Source organism: Saccostrea echinata, unplaced genomic scaffold (assembly GCF_033153115.1).
Source record: "Saccostrea echinata isolate AGI-Se365-2 ecotype Australia unplaced genomic scaffold, CSIRO_AGI_Sech_v1 ptg000022l, whole genome shotgun sequence".
Lineage (NCBI taxonomy): Eukaryota > Metazoa > Mollusca > Bivalvia > Ostreida > Ostreidae > Saccostrea > Saccostrea echinata.
The window spans coordinates 13,562,912-13,589,306 of record NW_026889771.1 but is presented as its reverse complement, the minus strand read 5'-3'; the positions used below and the strand labels follow the sequence as shown (position 1 = coordinate 13,589,306).

At 34.0% G+C, this 26,395-nt stretch overlaps 1 protein-coding gene across 1 annotated transcript; it reads right to left on the bottom strand.

Annotated features, from left to right (window-relative positions):
- Nucleotides 1-1,555: 1,555 nt before the first annotated feature.
- On the bottom strand, nucleotides 1,556-26,352 carry LOC133190459 (inhibitor of nuclear factor kappa-B kinase subunit alpha-like). Its single transcript, XM_061326111.1, has 20 exons — nucleotides 26,282-26,352; nucleotides 18,691-18,812; nucleotides 14,854-15,069; nucleotides 14,277-14,435; nucleotides 13,122-13,211; nucleotides 12,887-13,011; nucleotides 12,243-12,350; nucleotides 11,733-11,862; nucleotides 9,886-10,077; nucleotides 9,663-9,794; nucleotides 8,566-8,657; nucleotides 8,036-8,137; nucleotides 7,556-7,608; nucleotides 6,610-6,674; nucleotides 6,397-6,509; nucleotides 6,220-6,269; nucleotides 5,438-5,540; nucleotides 4,823-4,967; nucleotides 4,216-4,331; nucleotides 1,556-3,731 (listed from the first exon to the last, which is right to left on the bottom strand). The coding sequence occupies exons 2-20, from the start codon at nucleotides 18,784-18,786 to the stop codon at nucleotides 3,632-3,634; spliced, it is 2,187 nt and encodes a 728-aa protein (XP_061182095.1). The 5' UTR covers nucleotides 18,787-18,812; nucleotides 26,282-26,352; the 3' UTR covers nucleotides 1,556-3,631.
- Between the last annotated feature and the right edge of the window lie 43 nt (nucleotides 26,353-26,395).

The following is a 26,395-nucleotide window of genomic DNA, read 5'->3' as shown; positions in this document are numbered from 1 at the left end:
ACCGTGCCTGCCATTAGTAGGTAGGTTCCACATTCCAAGTTAAAAGTGATGCCCTGTTCACACGGGGAATTTAATTTGAATTAAACAAAATCAAAGTTATGTACTGCGAATTAAATTTAAACCGTGTTCATACTGAGAAGTGAGAATTTAATGAGAATTGGTTTAATTTGAATTAATCTACTGTGCATCAAATTGTTTTGCATTAACTCCAAGTGAACACTAAGTGAAACTTATTCGAATTAATTTTGATGCATGCGTAATAGAAAAAATAAGCCATATGCCACATGTCGGTGGTCAGATATAATTACTTATGCAATTTTTGAGTGGAAAACATTGGAAAATTAAGTTTTTCACTATAAATATGTACAGACACTATGACATTATGAAGAATGTATATCTGTACAAGGTGATGTGATTTGCAAATGACGTAATTACAGCCTTGCTGTAGAAATAAAATTTATATGTGCATTAATATTATACTTCGCACACACTCTCGTGTGAATGCAATTTAATTCTCATTAGTTTAATTCACATTATTTTACTTCCCATTTATTTACTATGAATTACATATTTAATGTGCATTAGTGTGAACACGGCATAAATACCTGATTTACGGGGCAAAAGCACAATACTTGCAGTAGTGCTTCGGAGACTTTTTGAATTGAAATTGAGAGAGAGGTGCTAAACTTGAATGTTTATTTTCAAAGCTGATTTGGTAAAATAAACAATCTATTACCTGATCATATAGCCATTCTGAGATGTGAAGATTTATTCAGCCAAGTTAAATTATATTCCCCTCAGGTGAATGTGATTTTTCTTGGTTGAATATCTCCCTCACAATCATGCAATAAATTAATAATATTGAACACACATGAATGTGTAATTTTACCATTTGTGGTGAAATATTATTCAGTTTTTAGCACACATGAGCTATAAGCTCAAAAAAGCTTTTCTGATCACCCGTTGTCTGTCTGTAATATACTAATAAAGTAGTTTCCCTGATATGTATTCAACCAGTTTAAAAAAAAAAATTTAAAATTTGTTCACAGGAAACAATTAGTTTTTATGGTAAACCTGGATTTCAAGATCATTTCTTTCAGTAGGTCTGTAAATTTTGCAAAGTTAATAAGGATACCTTAACAAAATCATTGAGATTAAATAAAAGAAGGTTGAGTACAGCAGAGTACTATCAAAGGGAGACTACTTGAAAGTATTTTGCAAATTCATTTAAATCTTGTAACAACAAATCATTCCTTTGAATAAATTATCTGCAAATGGTGGGAGAAGACCCATCTATAGGAATTACATGTACTGGGTAATCACTAATTTTTGTAAGGATTTCATTTTTGTTGTAGTAGAATGAAGAGACCCATGAATTCATGTCTCCATGAGATGTTAAAATTTCAAACAACAGTATCATGTTAATCTACCATCATTTCTTTAACCACAAATTAAAATCCCAACAAACCAATATTTTTTCTTCAAACCATGAAAATTTGATCTTAAGAACATGTTTCATTTTACAGTAATCAACTAACTGAAAAGAGTATACTGATTTAATTCATAGTTGTTTATTGTCATACACATGTACTCGTTATAATACTACGTGTATATAATCCTTTTTAACTTAAAACATACAGATAAAAGCACCATAAAACAAGAATTCATATAACAAAATATCACAGTTATCTTATTATGAAACATCTGTCTGTCTGAATTTATGACACAACAAGTCAATTAGAACAAGAATTTAAATAAGTTCTGCAAACTTGGATTCGTACAATCATTTTCTACATGAATGACTTTATATCCATAACATACACGTAGTGTACAAGGATGAAAAAAAATGTCAATAAACCCTTGTAAAGTACTCCCCCAGAAAGTAAGTACAAAGTCCCTAATGGACAGAAGGGTTATTGTTTAAATTTTTTGTCAACATATACAAGTACATACATGTACATTACAGAAATTGAAATAGGCAAAATAATACAGACAATTTATACTAAATGGCAATAGCAAACTACTAAAGCTTAACCATGATATCGCAAACCTGACAATTAAGACTTATAATATTATGATATTTGAGAGTATGAGATATGAAGGATGATTCTAAATTTCACATCAAGGTCAAAACTACTGACTCACTTTGACAAAACAATAGTATTTGACATTGTTGTTCCAAAATACTTATTAAAAGTTCAGCTTAATGTGATGAAACAACCTGGACAAACAAACAAACAAACTGACAGAGAACTATTGAAACACTGAGTTACACATAGATAATGTTTTTTTTCTTTAACAGGATATACTGTACATAATACTAAATATACTGTATGTGTACATAAATTTATTCAAAATTTAGCGCAGTCACTGGGTATTGAGTGGTTGGCATGATCAAGACTTATGGCTATACACATCCATACTGTGTATTGTACTTATCAATAATTTATTAACGGATTCATGGATTAGCACATTTTTGTTTGTGTCAAAGCCGCTAAAATATGAAGCCCGCTTTTTTAAGTACACATATATTTTCTTTAACACATAAAGTTATTGCCTTGAAAACTTAATGATTTCAGTCAAAGTCATAACAAATGTCCAGGTCACGATCTACAATAAACTGTTTATTCCTAAATATATGCAAGGAATTTATTACCAAGTAATTTTGTGAGAAGTACCACTTGTGATATATATTTTTATATGGCTGAAATAACTGTTAAATGTTCATCAACAGTCCACCTGGTTTGACCTCTTCGAGTCATTTTGTAAGTACTCACGTAAAATAAAGAATAAATACAGTCCTCTGGCTTGATTTTCCATGGAGTCTAGACATGTTTTTTTGACACGGTGACCTTCATAGATATAAGCTTGTCAACATCATGACATGCCTTAAATAATCTGTACGTGCATACATAAGTTTGAATTAATTCCAATCAAGGGGTCCAAAGTTATGGCCCTCTCAAGATTTATATGATGACCATGGCAAAGTGTTGCCATCTTACTAGGGGGAAAGACATACTAATGGGGAAATGTGTTATTGAGCAGAATATGAAAATGTAATATTCAGTCATAGCTTTTGATCATCCCAAAACTTTTGGTGGAAGAAGTCCTGCAACGAAGAAACTCCATTATCAACCACAATGTACACCTTGGTTCCTTCCAAAAGATGCAGCTTAAGATGAATTTTTAATAGACCTTAATGAAGCACATTTGGTCCCTTCCAATAGATACTTTCATTCAGGTGTATCAAAACTATAAGTATCATAAGCTTTGCCATTAATGTTCCTAGTTGCTGTCTTCCTTAACAGTAAGATAAGCTATGCTAAACATTACTACTGTGTGCACTCCCACAAGTAATACTCATCAGTTTAAACAAGCATAATATTGGTCCTTTGCAAACTTAACTATCTCTGCATAAAAATTCTGTACATACTATACAATCACCTAACTGAAATGTCCCTAAATCCAGATCCAAGTATGAGATCAGTCAAAATTTAACCAGGAATTAAAACTGCAAGTTCATAGTCTACAAATGCTTTATACATGTATATATTGCACTTTCCCATATATCTGAGACTTCTGGAATGTTTCTTGGGTTTGTTGTTGAGCAGAATGTGAGTGTATGTCAGAGTCAGGAAGTGTTCTTTTGTAAAGGAGGTAGAAAACTCCAATCCATTGAAGACATGTGTTCTTCATGTTCCTCCATCACCATCTTTATTATGTCATCAAACCTGAAAAAAAGTATGAAACAAATTTTACAAAAATTCCCTGGGTCTTTATAAACATATTTTACCTATCTTGCCTGCATTGTGAATAATTCTATATGTTAAAAGTACTTTAGAGTGACATACATTTTTCTGTGTGGAATTAATTAAGACTATGTGTGTGGTCAGCATACTTAAAGTGCATTTAAAAAAAAGGCAATCCAAGAAATCTGCATAATTTCCTACCGGCAGATTGAACATAAATTATAATTCCGCAGAATTATGACTCCAAGGAAAAAGTATGTTTACAGTAACTGAGTGTTCAGATCATGTCTACTTGAAGTCCAATTTTGAAGTTTGGAGGGATGGACTTTTTCCAAAAAAATTCAGTACCTCAGCTTTAACATACGCCATACAAAGTTTCATCAAACTTTATTTTAAACATTTTAAAATGAATATGTACACATTTACAAGCTTCAACCACTAGTTCCTAGCTTTTTAAGTGGCTTACTTTTTAACAGTCTCTCTGTTATCATCACAGACTTTCATGGACTCTAATGATGATGCACCCCAGGAGTTAGCACAATTACTTCCTTTAGAATCCTGTCGTGACATGCCATTTTTTGCCTACAAAGAAGAAGCAGTCCTCCTTACTTCAATTTAAGTACTGTTAAAGACATTCAGAAATGAAGTAATTTTGTGTTACAGCTAGAATATATTCAACTACCTTATACATGTTGATATACTCATTTTCTGTATTTACAAAAGAATCAATTCGAGGATGGGAAAGGGGTCTGAAAATTTCTCTCAAACATTTAAGTCATGCAAGGTGTATTGAAGGTGTATTTGGGGATTTCATTAAACTTTAAACTTTGAGGTGGGGGGGGGGGGAGGTTAGTGACTTTTGTCATTTTGAAAATTTTTTGAATCCCCCCAAACATCAAGGGAATCACAGGAAATAAAACCACAATGTCTCTGATTAAGTGTCTGTAACTATTTGGGGGGGGGGGGGGGGGGGGAGGGGGTTATAATTTTTTTTAATACAAAAACATGCTTCTTAATACATTCACAAGTTTGTAGAATTCATTATGTTAGGGTTGCAGATATAAGAAGCTTACAGCCATTTTGATCAGACTCCAGATATCAGACTGTCTCTGTTTGTGTGATTGTAACAGTTTGTCTGTGGCATCTATGATCTGTTTACAGCACTGCTGAATGCTGGGTAATAACTGGAACAGTTCATGTTTGCAGGCACATATTTTTCTGGAATAAGAAAAATGTTTGTTGTATGTCTAATTTCGATGGCAATTATTATTTTGATAAAAAAATGCTTCAATCCTAATCAACAACACCACTAATGGATTTGCCATGGAAGATATTTACAAATACAGCTGTACAACAAACTACATATTCTTGTTGTTTAATATATTTCAAGAACCCAAAGAATTTAAAAGTTCCTTAAAATTTATTTTAAGTAACCTGTGTGTTCTTTACTCTGTGTGTTTAGATTGTGTAAACTACAGTCCTTACCTTATACATGTGTTTAGATCCTGTAAACTCTAATTCCCTGCCCTAAATGAGTGTACAGATCCTGTGAAATTTTCATCTCTTACCATAAATCTGTACAAAATCCTGTAAACTTTTGTCCCTTACCCTCTATGTGTATAGGATCCTGTAAATTGCCGTCCTTTATACTAATTGTGTGTATAGATCCTGTAAACATTATTCCTTACCCTAAATGTGTGTATAAATCCTGTAAACTTTTATCCCTATGAATGAGGCACTTCACAACAATCTGAACCATGGGGCTGTGGTCTTTGAAAATATCTCGTCCACCTGTACACAGATGCTCATCATCAGAATTTCAAAATACATGTACATATATATGTGTCATTAACTTTTGATTGAATAATCTATAAAAAGATATGATTCAGTTTATTTTGCTTCCAGTTTTATTTCAGCAATTTCCACATGTGTCGGAGTGTACATTTCAACCATAGATTTGCATACTAATACATGTACTCAGAAAAACATTTTTATCAATTTGTTCACATCTTTCAAAATTAAAAAATTCCAAGACTCTTCACCATACATTCATCCTCACAACCTCAGGGGTCCGAGACCACTCAAAACCGTTTGACCCCGAACAAATATTTCATTCGATATTTAACAGACTGAGTGCACCGCGAAGTCTTTCGGGAAAATTACAAATCTTGATTGTTTTTCTTATCTCTCGACCAATCACATTAAACCTTTAGGTGACAAACAATCTGTAATATGTGCACTGAGTTGTCAACTTCTTATTTTCTGTTTACATTTTATGTCAACTTATGAGATCCCCTCAATGAGAGAAGCACGCCTGTAAAATACCATCACATGAAATTTGTCAGGCGTCCAACAGCCACAAGTAGACTCAGGACCCCTGATGTTGTTAGGATGCCATACATTATACAAAGAATTTCAAAATTCAGAGAATGAATATACATGTAGTAACTTTGATTTGTATCAGTCCCACCTTTGCCAGCCTGTCTCATGTCATGATACAGAGTAACAGCTTTCTTCTCTCTGAAAGTAAAAATATTCATATACTAAACTACCAATGCCTACCTAAGATAAAATTCTGTTCCTTATATCAGACCTAAAAAGGATTTTGACACAAATTATTAATGTCATTTTCCTTTCAGAAACCTACATATCTTCTAAGACTTCATTCTGTTTGCCACGAGCAAATGGACTCTTCTGTAGTTCCACAATTTTGGTCTGTAAGGCTGTGGACTGTTGGTCTAGCTTGGCTACTTTTTCTTTCTACAAGAAATCAAGTGTTAGAATTCAATTCCACAGGGATAAACTTTAAACTGAATTAGAGAGAGAGAGAGGTTGTGGTGGTGGAGTAATTTCAGCTTACCAGATTTCTGAGACCATCTACTTCCTCTCCAATTCTCTTCCATTTGGCCACAACTTTTTCAGCATCTGTAAAACAGTAAATCTTTCTTTAAAGTCAATTTACAGTTGAACTATGGTATCTCGAACATGGATATCTCGAATACCATGGATATGTCGAAGTGATTTTGAAGTCCCAAGTGCTTATTTTTTAAGTACATGTATTTTACCCTGGATATCTCGAATCCTCATCGAGATAACAAGGTTTGACTGTACTTTCATTAGTAAGAAAAAATAAAATTTAAAATACACTGCATACAAAAGAATATAACTTCTAGAAAAAAATACTGCTTTCAGACATTTTAATTAAGGTTCAATGTAATTCTAATCCCAGACAAAAAACAAAGGATGGATATTTGGTATTTGAAATGCAAATCTTTGGAATATCAGGAACATGTCTAAATGAGCTCTATACTATGAATTAAGTCTCAAATTTAAACCAAGGATATCTTGTATTTTTGTATCTGTTTGATTTCAGCTACTATCTGTAAGCTTTTAAAGAAAACTTATGAAACTTTATGTCTAGTCCAAGACATATTTTTTTTATAACCTCTAGTTGTGTTTGAACCTCTAGACAAACATGAAATATGAACAAAAAACTTTACTATAACTTAATGTGAGGTCTCTTTCTCATATGTAGATGGTCAGTATAAGGCAAGCCAAAAAACATATGCCTCCCAGTCCTTTAATCTTATGGGACTTAGGTAGACACAAACCCAATCCACTGTATTCTTATGTCACTTCTAATCATAAGGTGGCATGCACTGTGCTTTATGAAAAGCATGGGCAGCCATTAAAAATCTTCATCTCACTCTATCCAAAAGGTCCTTCAATTATTCCATCAAGCTTCTACTTCATGACTTTTTTTGGTAATTTATAGGTTTATTTGAAAGTGTGGCTGCTTCACTTACTTTGCACTCCATCAGACTTCTGAATTTCATACATGTCAAGGTCATGTTGCAAACTGAAATCATTTACAGACACTTTAAAACCATTTGTAAACAAAACTTTCAGGTTCATTTACTAACTATTCCAATGCCTCTATTACATTTATTCACACATGCCTGATTTAATTTTAGATTTATCTAAATATGTTTATTACTAATAACAATGTGTTGGTTCCAGTTAGCTGAGCACATTTTAATGCAGTAGGTTGGGTATAAAAAGAAATACAGTAAAACTCAATCATATGGAACATGGATATATGGAAATCATAGTTAGGAAGTTATTTATATTTTAAATCCCTCATAACACTTTCTCATATTAATATAAAGAAATTTGGCTGTAAGGCACTAATAAATCGTGTCCCAAGGACCTCCTTATAAGCAAGTTTTACTGTGAAATGAGGGTCACAATTTGTGATAAAGCTTTGTACATTCTCTATGTCATACCATTCTTTGAAATACTGCATCTTTGACAACAGGTGATCGCAACTACCGACCATACTGTTCTTCATCCTCAGAAAACTGGAGTTAGTTCTTAGTAAACTTAACCTGAAACAAAGTACATGTACAAACATTTCTTAGAACACTAAACGATATGGATTGACCAAGACTCAAAAAATGTTGGATGCCAAATGAAGCAAAGAAAAATTATCAACTAATTTTGCACATTTACTCTTTGAATTTTTGAAATGGCCCCCCTTTTTACACATATAAGCTTTACATGATACTTGTAGATGTATAATAACCAATTTGATTTCGAATTGTCTCCAATGTGCCACAGCTTACTGCAAATCATATTTTATTTGCAAGAACTTTATTTTTGCGTAATTATGCGAGACGGTACATAATAGATTATATACAACAATACCCAGAATTCGGGAAAAATTTGTCTCGCTTATAAATACCAAATACATATCATGCGAAAATAAGGTATCGCAAATATTTGGTGATCTACATTAACACAAAATAGTACTTACATAGCTGCTCTTTGACTCTGAATGAGTCTTCTGAAATCAACCACTTGCTGACCACAGAAATAAACAGACTCTGCCCATGCTCTCTTTTGTTCCTGTTCAAATAAAATTTTAATCCATAATCTACTGGGTTAAAGTTTTCTTACTCTTAATAGTTCTTGAAGAGCAAGCATCCCATATCAAAATTAAAACAATATGTTATACTAAGAAAGATAAAAAAAGAAAAATAGAAGTTTCATCTAGATATTCAACAGAAAAAAACATAGGTATATTTCCAGTTTTCAACTACAAAGGGAGCTTCATAATTTCCAAAGATTAAAATCATAAATCAATTAGATTTGTGTGTTATATAAAATAAATGTTCATTAATCACTTACTGATTTATTTTCATTTATTTTTTTCTAATTTATTTTCATTAATTATTTCTATACTAGTAAATGAAGACAAGTGTCATTAATAAATCTAAGTCGGCTTTTTCTCCATTAATCTTGAAAACAAAAATGCAAAAGTTCAACGGAATACCATAAACTTTGAAATATAATGTTTGCCAGGTCAAAAAACTTGTGTTCTATAACACCAGGAAAAGTCAAGTCATTTATAATGATACTGGGATTCTAGCAGTACTTTTTATGCCTTAAAAATTATATTATTGATTAAATGATTAAATACCATGGTAGTGTTGAATTTATTTTTTTTTCATTTAAGTACTTTTTTTCTTTTTATAGGAGTCATATGATCTGGTGGAGCATCCAAACCCTAAATGCTCTTATAATGAATGATAAGAGTTGTTTTATCATTATCTTTATCCATTGCTTTGATCATTAATCAAACTTACAGTTTTCAAAAATGAAAGTGTAAATATCTTGAGAAATGATCTACATGTAGGCTCTGCCTCAACATACCGGTACTTTGTGACAAGATTTCCAACAACCTCTACATACCCAACAAAGTCTGAATTGAAACCTGTCATGGCTTAGAGTGTAATAGTTCTGACATAACTGTACATATAATTTATTACAGGCTGACAGATGGAAAAACCTCATACCAAAACCAATATTTTGTCTCCCTTCATTTAAGGAAGACACATGAAATATACATACGTTATATGGCAGGGCAGTCTTGGAGTCTTTAACGATGCTCTGAACATTCGGTGGTAATGGCTTGTTCTTTTTCTCTCCACCTCCCTGATTCTCTCCCTTGATGAACATAAACACTACCCAATCCTCATCTCCCTAAAAAAATTTTTAATATCACTCATCTCTAATTCTCTCTGAATTTGAATCACAATGGCATCCAGGTTGTAAAGAAAATCAAAGAACATACCGGAGCTGTCCAGCATTGGTGAGCCCCAAGATTAGGGTCAGGTGATGCCCCACTAGCCAATAAAATATCTTGATCCTGAACTTTGACCCCTGTTTCTTTTTCAACATTTTCTTGAAGTTCAAGCATAGAATAGTTGTCGAGCAATGGGTAGGATAATAGTTGATTGTTGGCCACATACAAAATGTGCACAATCTGCAATTTTAAAATTAAATAAGCAACCTTGAAAAAACATAGGTAATCAAAGATTACGAAGCTCACCTCGACGAATGTTATCTATAAGTAAGGCAAATTTCACATCATATTTTTTTTTCTAGTTAGTGTACATGCAAAGATCAATATCCATGCAAGTTTGATTTAAGTAGGACTTATAGTTACTTGGAAATATACCTGCTCAAAAACTTTTAACCTGTTTACTGATCAAGAAAATTTTGGTCAGTTCCAAAATCGAAAGCAAGTCTGGAAGTTTTCATTTTTAGATGCACCATCAATACAAGTTTAATCATAACAGGCCATAATATTATATAGCTACTCAAAAAAAAAATTACCCTGGTCACTCATCTGGAAAATGTAGGTCAGATTCAGAATTCAAAGCAAGTCTGGAAATATCCATCCCTAGATACATCATCCACGCTAATTTGGTTAAATATGGCTAAAATTCACTCATGTGGAAAATCTAGGTCAAATCCAGCATCTGAGGCAGGTGGGCTAGTGTACATCCCTAAGTGCATCATCCATGAAAGTTTGGTCCAGGTAAGGCTTATAGTTACTTGGGAATAGACTTGCTCTAAAAACTTTAACCTGCTCACTCATCTGGAAAATCTAGGTCAGATCCAGCATCCGAAGCAAGTGTGGTAGTGTCCATCCCTAGATGCATCATCCATGCAAGTTTGGTCTAGGTAGGGCTTATAGTTCTTGGGAATGGACCTGCTCCAAAAACTTTAACCTGCTCACTCATTTGGAAAATCTAGGTCAGATCCAGCATCCTAAGCAAGTGTGGCAGTGTCCATCCCTAGATGCATCATCCATGCAAGTTTGGTCTAGGTAGGGCTTATAGTTACTTAGGAATGGACCTGCTCCAAAAGGTTTAAGCTGCTAACTCATTTGGAAAATCTAGGTCAGATCCAGCATCCAAAACAAGTGTGGTAGTGTCCATCCCTAGATGCATCATCCATGCAAGTTTGGTCTAGGTAGGCTTATTGTTACTTGGGAATGGACCTGCTCCAAAAACTTTAACCTGCTCACTCATCTGGAAAGTCTAGATCAGATCCAGCATACGAAGCAAGTGTGTGGTAGTGTCCATCCCTAGATGCATCATCCATGCAAGTTTGGTCAAGGTAGAGCTTATAGTTACTTGGGACGCCGACACCGACGCCAACGCTGGGGGTATAGCATAAGCTCATCTCGACTTCGTTGAGGTAAGCTGAAAAATCTTTTATCTTATTGTTGAAATTTTTTTTCAACTTATTTCACAATGCACAGATAATATATGTATCTGTTCAATATTCAACTTTTCAATTAAAAATGTTGAATTCTTTCAAAAAATACATGCAATGAACTGATGTTTTTTAAAATCTGATCTGCCAGAAGACTAATGAGGAATGCATCACTATGTTTCATCCACTGTATATCTAACTATTAGAACAAACTAGTTTATTTAAAGTCCTTATCTAAGTCTTAGACATAAGTAATTACATATATGTACAGGATTACATCTTGCATACAAGTATCATATAGCCATCAGTATTATATTGCAACCAATGTATCATGATACATATCTAAAGCAGGATACATGTATCTTAAATGACTTAGCATTTGATATCAAGACGAAAATTTGTCCCAATGCTTACCTTTATACTGAGCATAGTGTCCAGGATTTTGAAACACTGTGGTCTCCCTTCAATGAGACCCCCACCTCTGGCTTTAGGGTCCCACCTCAGCATCAGTCGTAACCACTGCTCAAAATAAGCCTGCATGCTTCTAAAAGAAACAAACAAAAACAGGCTGAGTATCAAAACAGAATTTTTAGTGAGGATTCAACTTTGGCATTATTAGCGAGGGTGTTGAGATCGCTAAAATTGAATATCACTAACAATTAATATGTATCGGTTGTAATAGTTTCTCTTGTTGGCATTTTAAAATCGCTAAAATTACTTCCCGCTAAAAATATATACCAATTTTTGAGGATAAATCGCTAAATTTGTGTCTCGCTAAAAATTCTGCTTATATGGTATATGAAGAGCGTTTTCATTTTTGACAAATTCTACCTCATTTTTCAACTCCATTTTAGCAAAATAAAAGTAATCTGTTCTTGTGCAGGAATAAAACAATATGTGTATGAAGATGAAAGTCCAAGTTACCTGCATAAATGTGTTGGTGTTACAATTTTCTTAGAGAATTTTACCACTCCATCAGAATTATAAAATGCTGTAATGTCATCAGGAGATTTTTTGCAAACTTCTCTATGCCTAAAATACAAGCATGTTTTGAAAGTTAAATATAAGTATGGAACTTCATAAAATTTGAGAATTTCATTTTTTACAACATTGAAAAACATTTTTGTCAATTACATTGAAATATCTGCATGTTTAAATAATACATTACAATAAATTCTTCAGACCAAACTTGATAATATGACTGACACATTGTTTACAGTACACAGCTTCTTTTCCACTATATTTATATTTTTCTTGCCTTCATTATGTGACAATATGATCAAGAAATCTATATTGCAGTGAGAGTATCTAAAATATATAATCGATAAATAAAGGAAAAGATAAAAATAGTTACATGCAGATGAAGAATGAATGAAAACAGATTTTGAAAACTCAAGATTGCATGACCATGATTCAATCCTATATGCATTTAATGTATTCAATTTAATATTTAGTTATACTAAAACTAGAAGTAGTTGGTATTTTTCAAATAAATTACTGATCTTAATACATCTTGTCTCAAGATCTGATTTATAGGTCTTCAGTCACAAGCTAATTACTAAACTTACCATGTAACAGGTGGAACTTGTGGGAGAAAGGGACGGAATCCTGTGATACACTCAAACACCACAGTCCCAAAGGACCAGTAATCCACAGTGCAAGTGTACTTCTGACTAGCAAAGAGCTCAGGGGCCTTGCAAAAAAGATGTTTAGTTACAGAGTCAACTCTCAATTTACTGTGTTTTAAATCAAAGATTTCAGTAATACATCAATTTATTCCCTGGAAGAGATAACGCAACTTACCAAGTACTGGAGAGTTCCAACAAAGGAGGTACAAACACTTCCCTGATCTAGCTCCTTTGCATAACCCAAGTCTATCAGTTTGTATACAGTCTATAAAATCAAAAGCATTACATAGAGGGATTGAAATTGTTCTCAGCATGCTCAGTAGCACAATCAAATGTACATACATGTATAATATTTAATCTAAAGTGGAGGAGGAAAGTTCAAGAAGAAAGAAAGGAGGAGGAAGAAAAAAGTTTAAAAGAGGAAAGAATGGAAATGTAAAAGAGGAGGTGGGAAGAGTGGAAATAAAGACGAGGAGGTGGGAAGGGTGGAAATGTAAAGGAGGAGGAAAGAGTGGAAATGTAAACGAAGAGGTAAGAAAGAGAAGAGTGGAAATATAAAGGAGGAAGAAAGAGTGGAAATGTAAAGGATAGGTGGGAAGAGTGGAAATGTAAAGGAGGAGGGGGGAAGAGTGGAAATGTAGAGGAGGAAAGAGTGGAAATGTAAAGGATAGGTGGGAAGAGTGGAAATGTAGAGGAGGAAAGAGTGGAAATGTAAAGGAGGTGAAGAGTGGAAATGTAAAGGAGGAGAAAAGAGTGGAAATGTAAAGGAGGAGGAGGATAGAGTGGAAATGTAAAGGAGGAAGAAAGAGTGGAAATGTAAAGGAGGAGAAAAGAGTGGAAATGTAAAGGAGGAGGAGGATAGAGTAGAAATGTAAAGGAGGAGGAGGATAGAGTGGAAATGTAAAGGAGGAAGAAAGAGTGGAAATGTAAAGGAGGAGGAGGGAAGAGTGGAAATGTATAGAAGGAGGAGGGAAGAGTGGAAATGTATAGAAGGAGGAGGAAAGAGGAGAAATGTAGAGGAGGAGGAGGAATGAGTGGAAATGTAGAGGAGGAGGAGGATAGAGTGGAAATGTAAAGAAGGGGAAGGAAAACCGAATGAGGCAGATAATAAAAAAAGGGAGAAGAAAGTTAAATAGGGAAAGCCAGAAAGTGGAGGAGTTGGAAAAGAAAAGCTATAACCCTACTAGGTGCCTAATTTGACATTTATTTGAAAATAGCATAAAATGAGAATTGGCAAAATTCTTCAACATCAATTCATGTGACCATGCAAGTGAAATTAATATAATTTCAACTGAATATCACTTAAAAAAAGGTAAATCCAGTGCTGTACCTGTTCCTCTTGTGTCTGCAGCACAATGTTTTCTGGTTTTAAGTCCCTATGAATAATTCTTTTGCCATGTAGATATTCAATGGCTGAAGCAATGTCTCTCACTAGACACCGAATGTCAAACTCTTTCAGTCCAACACAGTATTCTGGCTTATTCAGCACCTGTAGACAAAATTGTTGATGCAGATGAATATCTTATATATTTTGCAGTGACTCTTACAGTCAAGTATAAATATATACCAGAGTTCAATCTAATTAAACAAGAAATAAAACATCATCTATGATTCTCTTTCCTGATACCTCTAAGTACATGAGTATTTGATACCTCTAAGTACATATACTTGTCATTGAAGTTATGCTGGGCTGTGTTCAAGAGAGAAGAAGATATGTAGCCTAACATAGGCATACATAGAGCTACAGTCTTGAATGATATGTTAGCCAGGCCACTTCATAAAGATAACAAGAGTTAAGTGCATTCAAAAGACCTATATAACCTAGCAGCAAGGCTAGCTGCTGAGATCTTGAACATCAATATGTCATAGATTTTTTATTTTACTGTCTACTTCCAATTTTGTTATACCTTGCGTAGATCCCCTCCAGGACAATACTCCATGGCCAATAATGGAAGCTCTCCTGTACTGACATTTAGTACAGAGGGAACATCTTTAGCAGCTATAACATTGGGGTGATCTAAACGTTTCATAATGTCCACCTCAAGGGTCCAGCGTTCCCGATGCTTCTGCGTCATTTCACTTTGAACACGACACTTTTTTATGGCAACATATTCTCCAGAATCCTGAAGCAGAGATGAAATATACATGCATAACAAGAGGCCCAAGGGCCTTAACGGTCACCTGAGTATGATACAACAATTTCAAGGATGCATAGAGTATTAAATGAACTGAAAGGTGAAGCTTTGTTGCCCAAAAGCAAGAAAAATAGGGTGATCATGATCAACAAAATAATTGGTCTTAATATTCATTAACAGTTCATAAATTAGGTTCTAATCTGTTCCCCATTTTATCACTATCACTATACAGTATATTAACAAATTATCAATGCTTCTGTACTATTTTAATCCTTTGTTGAAATCTCTTACATTGGCATCTCTTGGTCTTTGATGAATATTTAATAAGACAAGTAATTTTTGTCTCATTTTTATTTATCTACTACTTACAAGTCTATCTGATCATTAAAACTATGAAAGTACTTTTTGTATTATACAATAAAAGTTTTTGCATAATTCTCTTGTTCTATTTACCTTTCAAGTACATTATTTACAGTGATAAATTATCAAAAGTAAATGGCAAAGGGGAATAACTCCTCTCAGTAGAATACAAACTAATAGAGCCCTGGCCAGGACCAGAACACTTGACCAAATGGTCCAGATGTTCAAAAATCTGGTAAAAATTCCCTTCCTTATAAAAACTTTTACTCTGTTTGCCTCAGATATGCCCAGGTGCGGAGAAGATTTTTAAATAAATAATGCATTTTTACTACAGATTCACTATATTATCAATAGAGCCCCAACCCCCCACCCCCAAAACACCAGAGCTTCTGACCCTGGGACCATATGTTTGCTCATCATCACTTTGTTTATCTGCTTAACACTAAGGAGCAAACAGGATTATTTAATAGAATTAATGCATTTTCACTAAATTATCAAGAGCCCCACCCTCACACCAGCACATCTGACCCAGGGGTCATGAAATTCACTACTCTGGAAGAAGCACACTTGCTCATCATAACTATACACTTAGCTTCTTTGCTTTTTTAACCAGAAGAAGAAAAGAATATTTTCAAAGAAATTTTGCTTTTTCACTTTATAATCAATAGAAGCCCCCCCCCCCCTTCCCCCTCACCAGAACCCTTAAACCCGGGGTCATAAAATTCACAATTTTGGAAGAGGCATCCTTGTGTATCATAACAATGTACTTTAGTCTGTTTAAGCAATACCCAGGGGCAGAGAAGAAGATTTTCAAAGAAATAATTCACCTTCACTATAGGATCTATATAGCCCCGCCCTAGCACCAAAACTCCTGTCCCCGGGGCCATGAATTTCACAATTTTGGAAGAGGCATCCTTGCTTATCATAACAATGTACTTAGTTTGTTTAAATAATACCCAGGTGCTGAGAAAAAGATTTTTAAAGAATTAAAACATTTTCACTTCATAATCAATAGAGCCCCGCCCTAACACCAGAACCCCTGATCCAGGGGCCACGAATTTCACAATTTTGAAAGAGGCATCCTTGATTATCATAACTATGTATTTAATGTGTTTCAATAATACCCAGGAGTAGAGAAGAAGATTTTCAAAGAATTAATGCATTTTCACTATATAATCAATAGAGCCCCACCCTAACACCAGAACCCCTGACCCAGGGGCCATGAAATTCACAATTTTGAAAGAGGCACTCTTGCTCATCATAACTATGTACTTAGTTACTGAACTTAATACCCAGGAGCAAAGAAGAAGATTTTCAAAGGATTAATGCATTTTCACTATATAATCAATAGAGTCCCGCCCTAACACCAGAACCCCTGACCCAGGGGCCATGAAATTCACAATTTTGGAAGAGGCACTCTTGCTCATCCTAACTATGTACTTAGTTAGTTTATTTAATATCCAGGAGCAGAGAAGAAGATTTTCAATGAATTAATGCATTTTCACTATATAATCAATAGAGCCCCACCCTAACAGCAGAACCCCTGATTCAGGGGCCATGAAATTCACAATTTCTGAAGAGGCACTCTTGCTCATCATAACTATGTTTTTAGTTAATTTCTTTAATACCCATAAGCAGAGAAGAAGATATTCAAAGAAATAATGCATTTTCACTATATAATCAATAACCCCCCCCCCCCCTTCACCAAAACCCCTGACCCAGGGGCAATGAAATTCAAAATTTCTGAAGAGGCACTCTTGCTCATCATAACTATGTACTTAGTTAGTTTATTTCATACCCATAAGCAGAGAAGAAGATTTTCAAAGAAATAATGCATTTTCACTATATAATCAATAGAGCCCCCCCCCCCTTTCACCAGAACCCCTGACCCAGGGGCCATGAAATTCACAATTTTGGAAGGGGCATTCTTGCTTATCATAACTGTGTACTTAGTTAGTTTATTTTATACCCAGGAGCAGAGAAGAAGATTTTTGAAGAAATAATGCACTTTTACTATATGATCTATATAGCCCCACCCTAGCCCCAGAACCCCTTACCCTGGGGCCATGAATTTCACAATTTTGGTAGAGGGCTCAATGCTTATTACAATCATGCTAACAGTTTGACTGCTTGATGTCCAGGAGTAAAGAAGAAGATTTTTAAAGATTGCATTAATTTTAGTGGTTTTTGCCCCACCCCTCAGGCCCCAGGGGGGCAGGGACCATGAAATTCACAAATTTTGTCCCCCTTCACCCATAGATGTTATATGCCACATTTGGTTGAAATTGGTTGAGCGGTTTCAGAGAAGAAGCTGAAAATGTTCAAATGTTAACGCACAACGCACGACGCACGCCGACGGACGAAAACGGATAGCAATAGGTCACCTGAGTGACTCAGGTGACCTAAAAATCTCATCAACAACATTTTCCAAAATTTTATGAACAGTAACTTGTTTCACAGTGCATACATATATTTTGTAAACAAGAAATGTTTGAGAAACATATATGCACGGAGTTTGATGCCTGTCTAGCAAAGGGTTTTCAAGATATCTTATGTCTAGTTTGACCCTTGACCTTGTGACCTTCAAATTAATTAGGGGATCATCTATTCCTTAGAGAAAACCATTATCCAATGTACTAAGTAAAAGTCTATCAAGAAAATGGTTGTCAGGATATTGAATGGACAAGATTTTCTATGTCTAGAGCAGTTTGACCCTTGACCTTGTAATCTCAAAATAAATAAGAGTCATCTTTTCTTCTCTTCAAGGGGGTACCAAAGTATCAAGTTTGATGTCTGTCAAGCAAAGGGTTCTCAAGATACTGAACGAACAACTCTTGGTCTACCAACTATTGTACCGATGTACAGACCAACTGACAGGTGCAAAGCAATATGCTCCCATTTTCAAAGGAAACATAAGGAATTCAAAATATTTTTCTTGCTATCACTTCATATTTAACAATTTATCATTAATTCTAAGAACTAATAGCTTTCACTTAATTTCACTAACAAAGGGTAACCATGAACATTCATATTTATTAGGGGATTGGAAGAGAAATCTGGCTTAGTTTCATTTTAAACAAAATAGCAGTAGAAATCAGCTACAATTTTAGGTAAACTGTATAGAACAGAACCAGTGCCACACTTTAAGGTTATTTTATAATTAATGAAATTAAAACATGACACAATGAATTTGAAAGATACAGACAAAAACCTTGGAGTTTAAGACTATATTCAAAGGTAATACTTTACCTCATTTTTCCATAGAACAACTTGACCAAAGCCTCCAGAACCAAGAATCTTTTCCTCCACCCAGTCACCTCTCTTTGATGGCTGAGTGAACGCCATCTTTGGTTATAATTCTTGTGCCCTATCTGTAAATTAAGAATAAAAACTTCTACTGTTTTACCAGAATTTTCTACTCCGAAAAGAATTATTCAAAATAATCATAAGAATCAATACCACAATATTAAAATTTTTAAAAAAATGCTTAAAAAGCACAGATTTTATCAAAAAAGAAAAAGTCAAGGTCAAAGGAAAATTTGAGGTACTTGTAATAAAATTTTGACACACTTGATTAGTTTGTTACTAATATGTATTAGTCTATGAGTTTCGATAAAATATCTTGCATACCTGGGTAATTTATTTAAAACCAACTTGAAGCTAAATTTATACACATTAAGAAATAGTGAGGTCAAGGTCATAGAGAAGGTCAAGGTCAGAAAAGTTATGATTCAGTCAAAAAGTTTTCACCAATATGTATTAGTATAATATTAATTTTGATAAAAAATGTCCTTAGCAGTTTCTTTGAAACTGAGGTAGAGGCAAAGTGAGAAGAATAGTCAGACATAAGGATGAAAAGATGGAAAACATACATGACAAAAGCAGTGGCTATATTCCATGGCCATATTCGTGACAGGGCATAAAACAAGAGACCCATGGGCCACAACGCTTACCTGAGTTACTTTACTAAACTGCACAATTGCATTCTTTATGACAAAACCTTCCTTAGGTACCAACATTTTTGACACCATGACCTTGATTTTGGAATTTAACTAACTTTGAAAAAACTATAACCTTGACCTTAACTTCTGAGCAATTGGTGCTAAGGCTTCCATGTTTCACATGTGTATTCCCTGTGACAAGTCTTTTCTTTGGGTACCAACTTTTTTCACCTCATTGGGGAATGAGTATTTGGCCCTATAAATTATCATTATCATTAAATTATTATTAGTAGTACAGAACAGAACAGAACAGAACATTTATTTTCTAATTTAGAGCCCATAACAGACAAGTATGAAATTATTACAATAATAAAGAAAAGATATGCCAATGGATAGTATAACAACTTGTAAATGACATTACTCATTTCAACAATAATATTGTACTATTTCAGTTAAAGGGAATACTATATATAAAACTGTATGACTACTACAACATGTTATCATTTATGAATTTGCCCACAGAATTAAGAGTTTCTTTGTCTTCAGTATTGAGTAACCAAAAAAGTTTTTGTTCATCATCTAATGCCGAGAAATTGGGAAATTTACTTTTAATTGATTGAAAAATTTCTTTTCTTTGATGATCATATTTTTTACATGTTATGAGAAAATGAGTTTCATCATCTACACTGTTAGAGTTACATCTATTGCATAATCGATCTTCACGAGGGATGTTGGTAAATCTTCCCACTTCAATTTGCAATCTGTGACAAGAAATTCTTAATTTACATAGAGATTTTCTGTGATGAAAATTTTTAACTACTGATAAATAATTCTCATAACCCCAATTTTGTTTGAGTTTTACATATGTGCTTAATTTACCATCAGTATAACTTTGTTGACTTGTATACCAATTTTTTATATAATAATCTAATATGGTTTTATGACAGAGTGACTTAAATTTATGCTTCCCATAACAAATTACTTCATCTTTGATATTCAGTATATTTCTTAATTTCTGTACAAATGCGAACCATGAGTTCTTTCCATGTACATAAAGATTTTTACTACATTCATATGCATCTTTAAGTAAAGGAAATTCTATGGACAAATTTTCAAATCTATACCAACTTTTGATTAACAATTTGACAATATCATAATGCAGGGGGAACCTTCCCAATTCAGACAATACTGCAAAATTTGTACTTTTCTTATGAACACCAAGAATATATTTACAGAATTTAAGGTGTATTCTTTCACAAAGTAGATTTCTGAAACAGTCTTCAACTTCTAACTTTTGGCATTTTAGGAATCTTTTAGTATTGATATTACTTGCACCCCACACCTCTGCATTATACAAAAGAATTGGTTTAATAGTAGAGTCAAATACATGTATACTCGTTTTAATCCCAGGATTCAAATTAATAAAATCATTTCTCAGTTTATAATATGCTTTTAACGCCTTTTTATAAAGCTCTGATCTTGCTACATGAAAACTTCCAAATGCAGTTAGGTGAACTCCAAGATATTTGTACCTAGATACACAGTCTATCCTATTATTTTGAAACATTAGTTTTTGCGTGAAATTACGACCAGCTTTATTAAAGATCATGACTTTAGTTTTTTGAATGTTTACCTTTAAACACCAATCAGAGCAATACTTTTCAAGTTTAGAAAGTCTTGCTTGTATACCTTGAGCTGATGCTGATAAAATAACAATGTCATCTGCATACATTAAACAGTTAACAGTTTTTGTCTGAAGTGATACTTCATCAATACATGAATCTAAATATGATGGAAAATCATTTATAAATATTTTAAATAAAGAAGGGCTCAAGTTATCCCCTTGACGGACACCTATAGCTATTGGAAATGGATCCGAGAAGAACCTTCCAATTTTCACACATGCCTGACTATTCTTATATATATTACTTATAATATTATAAAATTTAGATCCAACATTCATGTGAAGTAATTTGAGCTTTAATCCTGTGTGGATAACACTGTCAAAAGCTTTATGAAAGTCAATAAAACAAGCATATAGTCTTCCTTCTTTTAAGCTACAGTATTTATCAATTAAACACCTTAGCACAAATAGATGATCAGATGTTCTTGCATCTTTGGTAAAACCCATCTGAGATTGGTGAATTAGATTATGTTCTTTAAGAAATTTATCTAATCTAGAGTTCAGAATGCTGTTGAATAACTTGCCAAGTGTGCTGGTAATTGTAATACCCCTATAATTTGCAGGGTTGTTTGGATCCTCAGACTTAAAAATTGGACTTATGTACCCGTTACTCCAAGTTTGAGGATAAATACCATATGTGAAACAACTATTAAAGAGCTTATGTATACAGGAGAGTAAATAGGACTGACTATGTTTTAACATTTCATTAGATATCAAATCAAGCCCCTTGGCTTTTCCATATTTTAAATTTGCTATTGCATCTACAATTTCCTTATGTGAAATCTTGAAATCCAGTTCATTAAAGGATGGATTTTTCTCCATGTCAGCCAAAATTGAATCTAGCTCTTGTATCCTTGATTTAAAAGAGTTATCACAAACAGAATGAAGGTTGCGAAAATGATTTACCCACGTTTCAGAATCTATGTTTGCAGCAGAATTGTCTTTATTATTATCTTTTAGGTCATTAATTAATTTCCAATATTGTTTTGGTTGTTTATTTTGAAGTGCATCAAGTTGATTTAGAATGGAGTTTTGGAAATTTTTACGCTTAAATTTTCTTAATTTATTGTACTCTCTAAGAAGTCTGTAGTAATGATTCTTAACAACTGGATCCTTTGGAAATATGCTATAAATTTTTCCATGCGCAATCAATCTACGGCGCATTGTTTGCAAGTCTGAATCAAACCACTTTTTATTTTTATGCTTTTTAATATTCTTACTTTTATGACCTGGCTTATTTAATGACATGTTAGCAGCAGTTATGATAATGTCATTGAATTCTTCTGCCTTTTTCTCGATATCAGTAGAAGTAGATTCTGTAATAAAAGAATCTAAAAAAGACTTGATTTTTTCTTGTATCCTATCTGAACTTAGAGCCATCTGAAATTTAATAGGGGAATCTTCATTCCATTTAAAATTTTGAGGGGCGGGATGCAAGGTTCTGGCATTAGTAGCATTTGAATTAATTTCCTTAAATTTTGCTAAAACTTCCCATGATATTTTACAGTGACAATCAGAAAGAGTTGGGATAAAATTTGATACCCTAAAATATAGAATTTGTTTAACTAAGTGTTCACTTGCAACAAGGTAGTCAACTGTGCTTTGACCATGTGTGTTAAAACATGTGTAATCACCAAAAATATCCCCCATACATCTACCATTAATAATTCTCAACTGATTACTAATACAAAAATCAATCAATTCTTTACCTCTTTCATTTAAAATGACATCACGATTACTACGTTTACAAAAATTATCATCAATCTTATATGTTTTACAAAGAGGAAGGTACCTTACATCATCATGTTCTATAAAATCATCTGATGAAGCAGTGCGTGCATTCATATCCCCACAAATCATAATTTCCCCCTTATACTTAAACTTATTAACATCTTTCTCAATAATTTCAATAACATCATAATTTAACTTTTGAAAGTAAGTTGAATTCGAAGGTGGAATGTAACATGCACAAAGATAAATATCATTTTGAAGATTAAAAAACCTTTTTTCTATCTTAATCCACTGAAAATCTTTCTGGGTACCTGGTAATAACTTAATATGTTCCTTAATACAATTTTTACGAAAAATGCCAATTCCCCCATAAAATCTTCCATTTGCAGACATGTCCCTACATACAGGGAAGTATGTAAAACCATCAATAAAAAGATTGGTATTATACCCAACATGTGTTTCACTTAATATAATAATATCATAGTTTTTCACCTCCTTCAAAAATAATTTGTCATTTAGTTTATTCTCACCCTGTGTAAAAATTCCTCCAACATTCCAATAACAAATTTTTATGCTATTTTTATACATATACTTGTCCATTTTGGACCCTTAACTGTATTCTACTGTGATAAAATTTATACAAATAAAGAAAATTAACTAAGTTATAATTTTAAGGTTCACCAGTTTCAGATCTACAGAACAACTTGAATTACAATTAACCACCCTTGTGTTGATGGCCCTTTCCATGCTCAACGAAAATAGTTTGGACTTTTTCTAAGTTGGCGGTTATAATTATCGTCCTGGTACTGATGATTCCAGCTTAAACTGCTCCTATAGTAATTGTTACGGTTATTCGCTTGGAAATGCTTTTCCTGGTTGTTGTAGTTCGACCTATTTCGATACTTATTTGTATATCCCTTGGAGTTGTTGCCGATTTTTAATATGGTGTGCATTGCTCTCTTCATGTTGGACGCTAATATGGATGTTCCCTTCGGAGACAAGTGAAATTTGTCATTGGGATTCAGTAGTTCGATTGTAGGTAGATGTCCATGCCACATGTTTTCGTTGTCAGAAATATAAACTCCAGGATACTCCATGTAGTCTCTCTTTATTATCCCATCCAGGATCTCACAGTTTACCTTGTGCAAGGAGTTGTCTTCTCTTGGTGTGGTTAGAGATATGATGGTGTGAACGTCCTTCCACTTCTGTTTAATAACCTCAACCACCCCTTGTAGTTTCTCGGCACATTTTTCAGGACTAATATTTCTAACATCATTTGTTAGAGAATGAAGAACTACTACATCAGGTATGCACGAAGAGTTAATGATAACATTCTTTGTTTCATCCAGAGTAAAAGCTGTTACTTTAGTAACGTTTACGTCTGATGTAAGTTTATCCTCTTTTATGCCATTCACGTTAGAAGTACCTATTAACAGGGCCATTGGTTTTTTATTCTTCCCAGCACTGACTACCAGGTCTGTCATCTCTTTTGCCCTGCTGGTTTCAGTGTCCTTTCCACCACTCATGAACATGCTAGAGAGCTGAGATTTAAGGGACAAAATTTCATTGAACTGGTTATCAACATTTTTTCTCAGTGATTTATTTTCATCCATGAGTTGATCATTTTCCTCATTTTTTGTGTTAAGTTTTTCAGACAAGTGTTCATTTTCATGTTTCAAATTCTTGACTTCTCTTCTCAATGTCTCATCCATGGTGTTGTTTCTTGCTTTTTCTGCTTTCAGCAGGGATTCCAATCTCGCATTTTCTACTGTTAAGTTGTATTTATCTGTGCGTGTCTGATATAATTGTTTTTCAATATCAGCTATATGAGACTGAAGTTTATCTGAGTTTGTGTCATTGGTCTGCTTATCCTTCAAAGATTTCATTGTATTGAACTGGGTCTGCAAATTGTTTACAGTTCTGGTCACTTTCTGTAATGAATCAGACAGATTTTTCTCCACCCTCGATACTAGTGTTGTTTGTGTTTCAGTCAACTTGGACAACGATTCAACAAAAATTTCCTGTAATTTTTCGAAATCCTTGTATGTAACTTGGGGAGTTTCAGTATTATCTGAGGATGACAAACCTGTTTCTTCCATTTGGTCCTTTGACATAGCTTCGTTTGTTGTTTTTAATAAGGTTTCATCATCAGTGTCCTCAAACACATTGTCAGCTACCTCATTGTGAACAGCTCTAGTAGATCTTTCATAGTCGCAAATAGCATTGACCAGGGAAAGAAGCATTGGGAAATCATTGCATGCAAAGATCTCGTGTTGTAACCCTTGTGCTTGGATTACTCCTGTGTTAACAAACAAAGTAACTTTGTACAGTAAATGTGGTTCTTTCAACAATCCAATGCAGATTGATTTGTTACCTTCGTCAAGCCATTCATTTGGTTCGTCATACCAGTCTACTAAGTATGATCCTTCCATCTTTCCATAATGTTCATAATACAATACACCCAGAGCTCTTATCCATGCTTCCAATCTCTCCCTCGTAATCCGAAACGCCACCATGTGCGCTGACGGTTCATATAACGAAGTGTCTATCTTTTCATATTCAAGTTTCTTTGCTTTAGGTCCTGATGGATTTTTAAAATTGTCAGGTAAGCACTGTTGTGGGTATTCCTTGTATATATTTCTCACAGACAAGTCCACCTCATCTAGATTAACTTTAAAAAGTAAACTTCTCACCCCCGCCATTTTGATTTTGGCGCCATCTCTGTCCTCGATATCGTTAATGTTTATAGATTTAACACTTTCACCCATATTGAACTTCAATCTACTGTATGTAAATTTGTACGCAAGGTAGAATCTCTGTATTATTAAATACCTTTATACCAATCTACATTCATTCCACAGAAAGGGACAAACAACGCTGGCTAGTTTTTCACCAACCATGCATCCATAACCGGAACCGGAACATAGCTCAGTGATGGAGCACCCGCACAGTTAGCGCAAGGTCCTGGGTTTGAGTTCCTGTCTGGATGATAATTTTCCTCACCTGTTAAAGTTGGCAATCAACAACAAAACCTCATGTTGTTTTAGAAGAGACTCAGTGAGATCTTCAGGGTGGAAAACCTAAAGAGGGGGTGGGGTGAAAGTATTATGAAGATTGGGTCAACCCTGTAGGTCAGTGGTAGAGCACCAGCATGGTTAAAGGGAGGTGCTGGGTTCGAGTCCCAATTTGGTCGACACTTTGAAGTTTACTATTTTAGTGTTTCAACAAATTTACTGGATCCATTTTTTTATCAATTAGTTTAGTGTGTAACAAATTGCTCTCTGGAAAAATACTATGTTACATGAATTGTACTGTATACGTATAGAGAGAGGACATTTTTGTTATAGCAGAGTTAACGTTATGTCTTACGATATTGACACCAATGACTTTACACATTGTAAACAATGGTTAACACTGATGGCATCTACACATACTTTGAATACATACAAAATACATTCCAACTTCACAATGTCTTGTTACTTACCCAATTCTATATTTATCTCATCAGCCACTTTCTGTTTTCGATGAAGTTTTTCTCTCTTGGGGGATTCCTATTTCGGAAATCCTCTGGTCTTTATATGATTCAGCTAATAGTAGT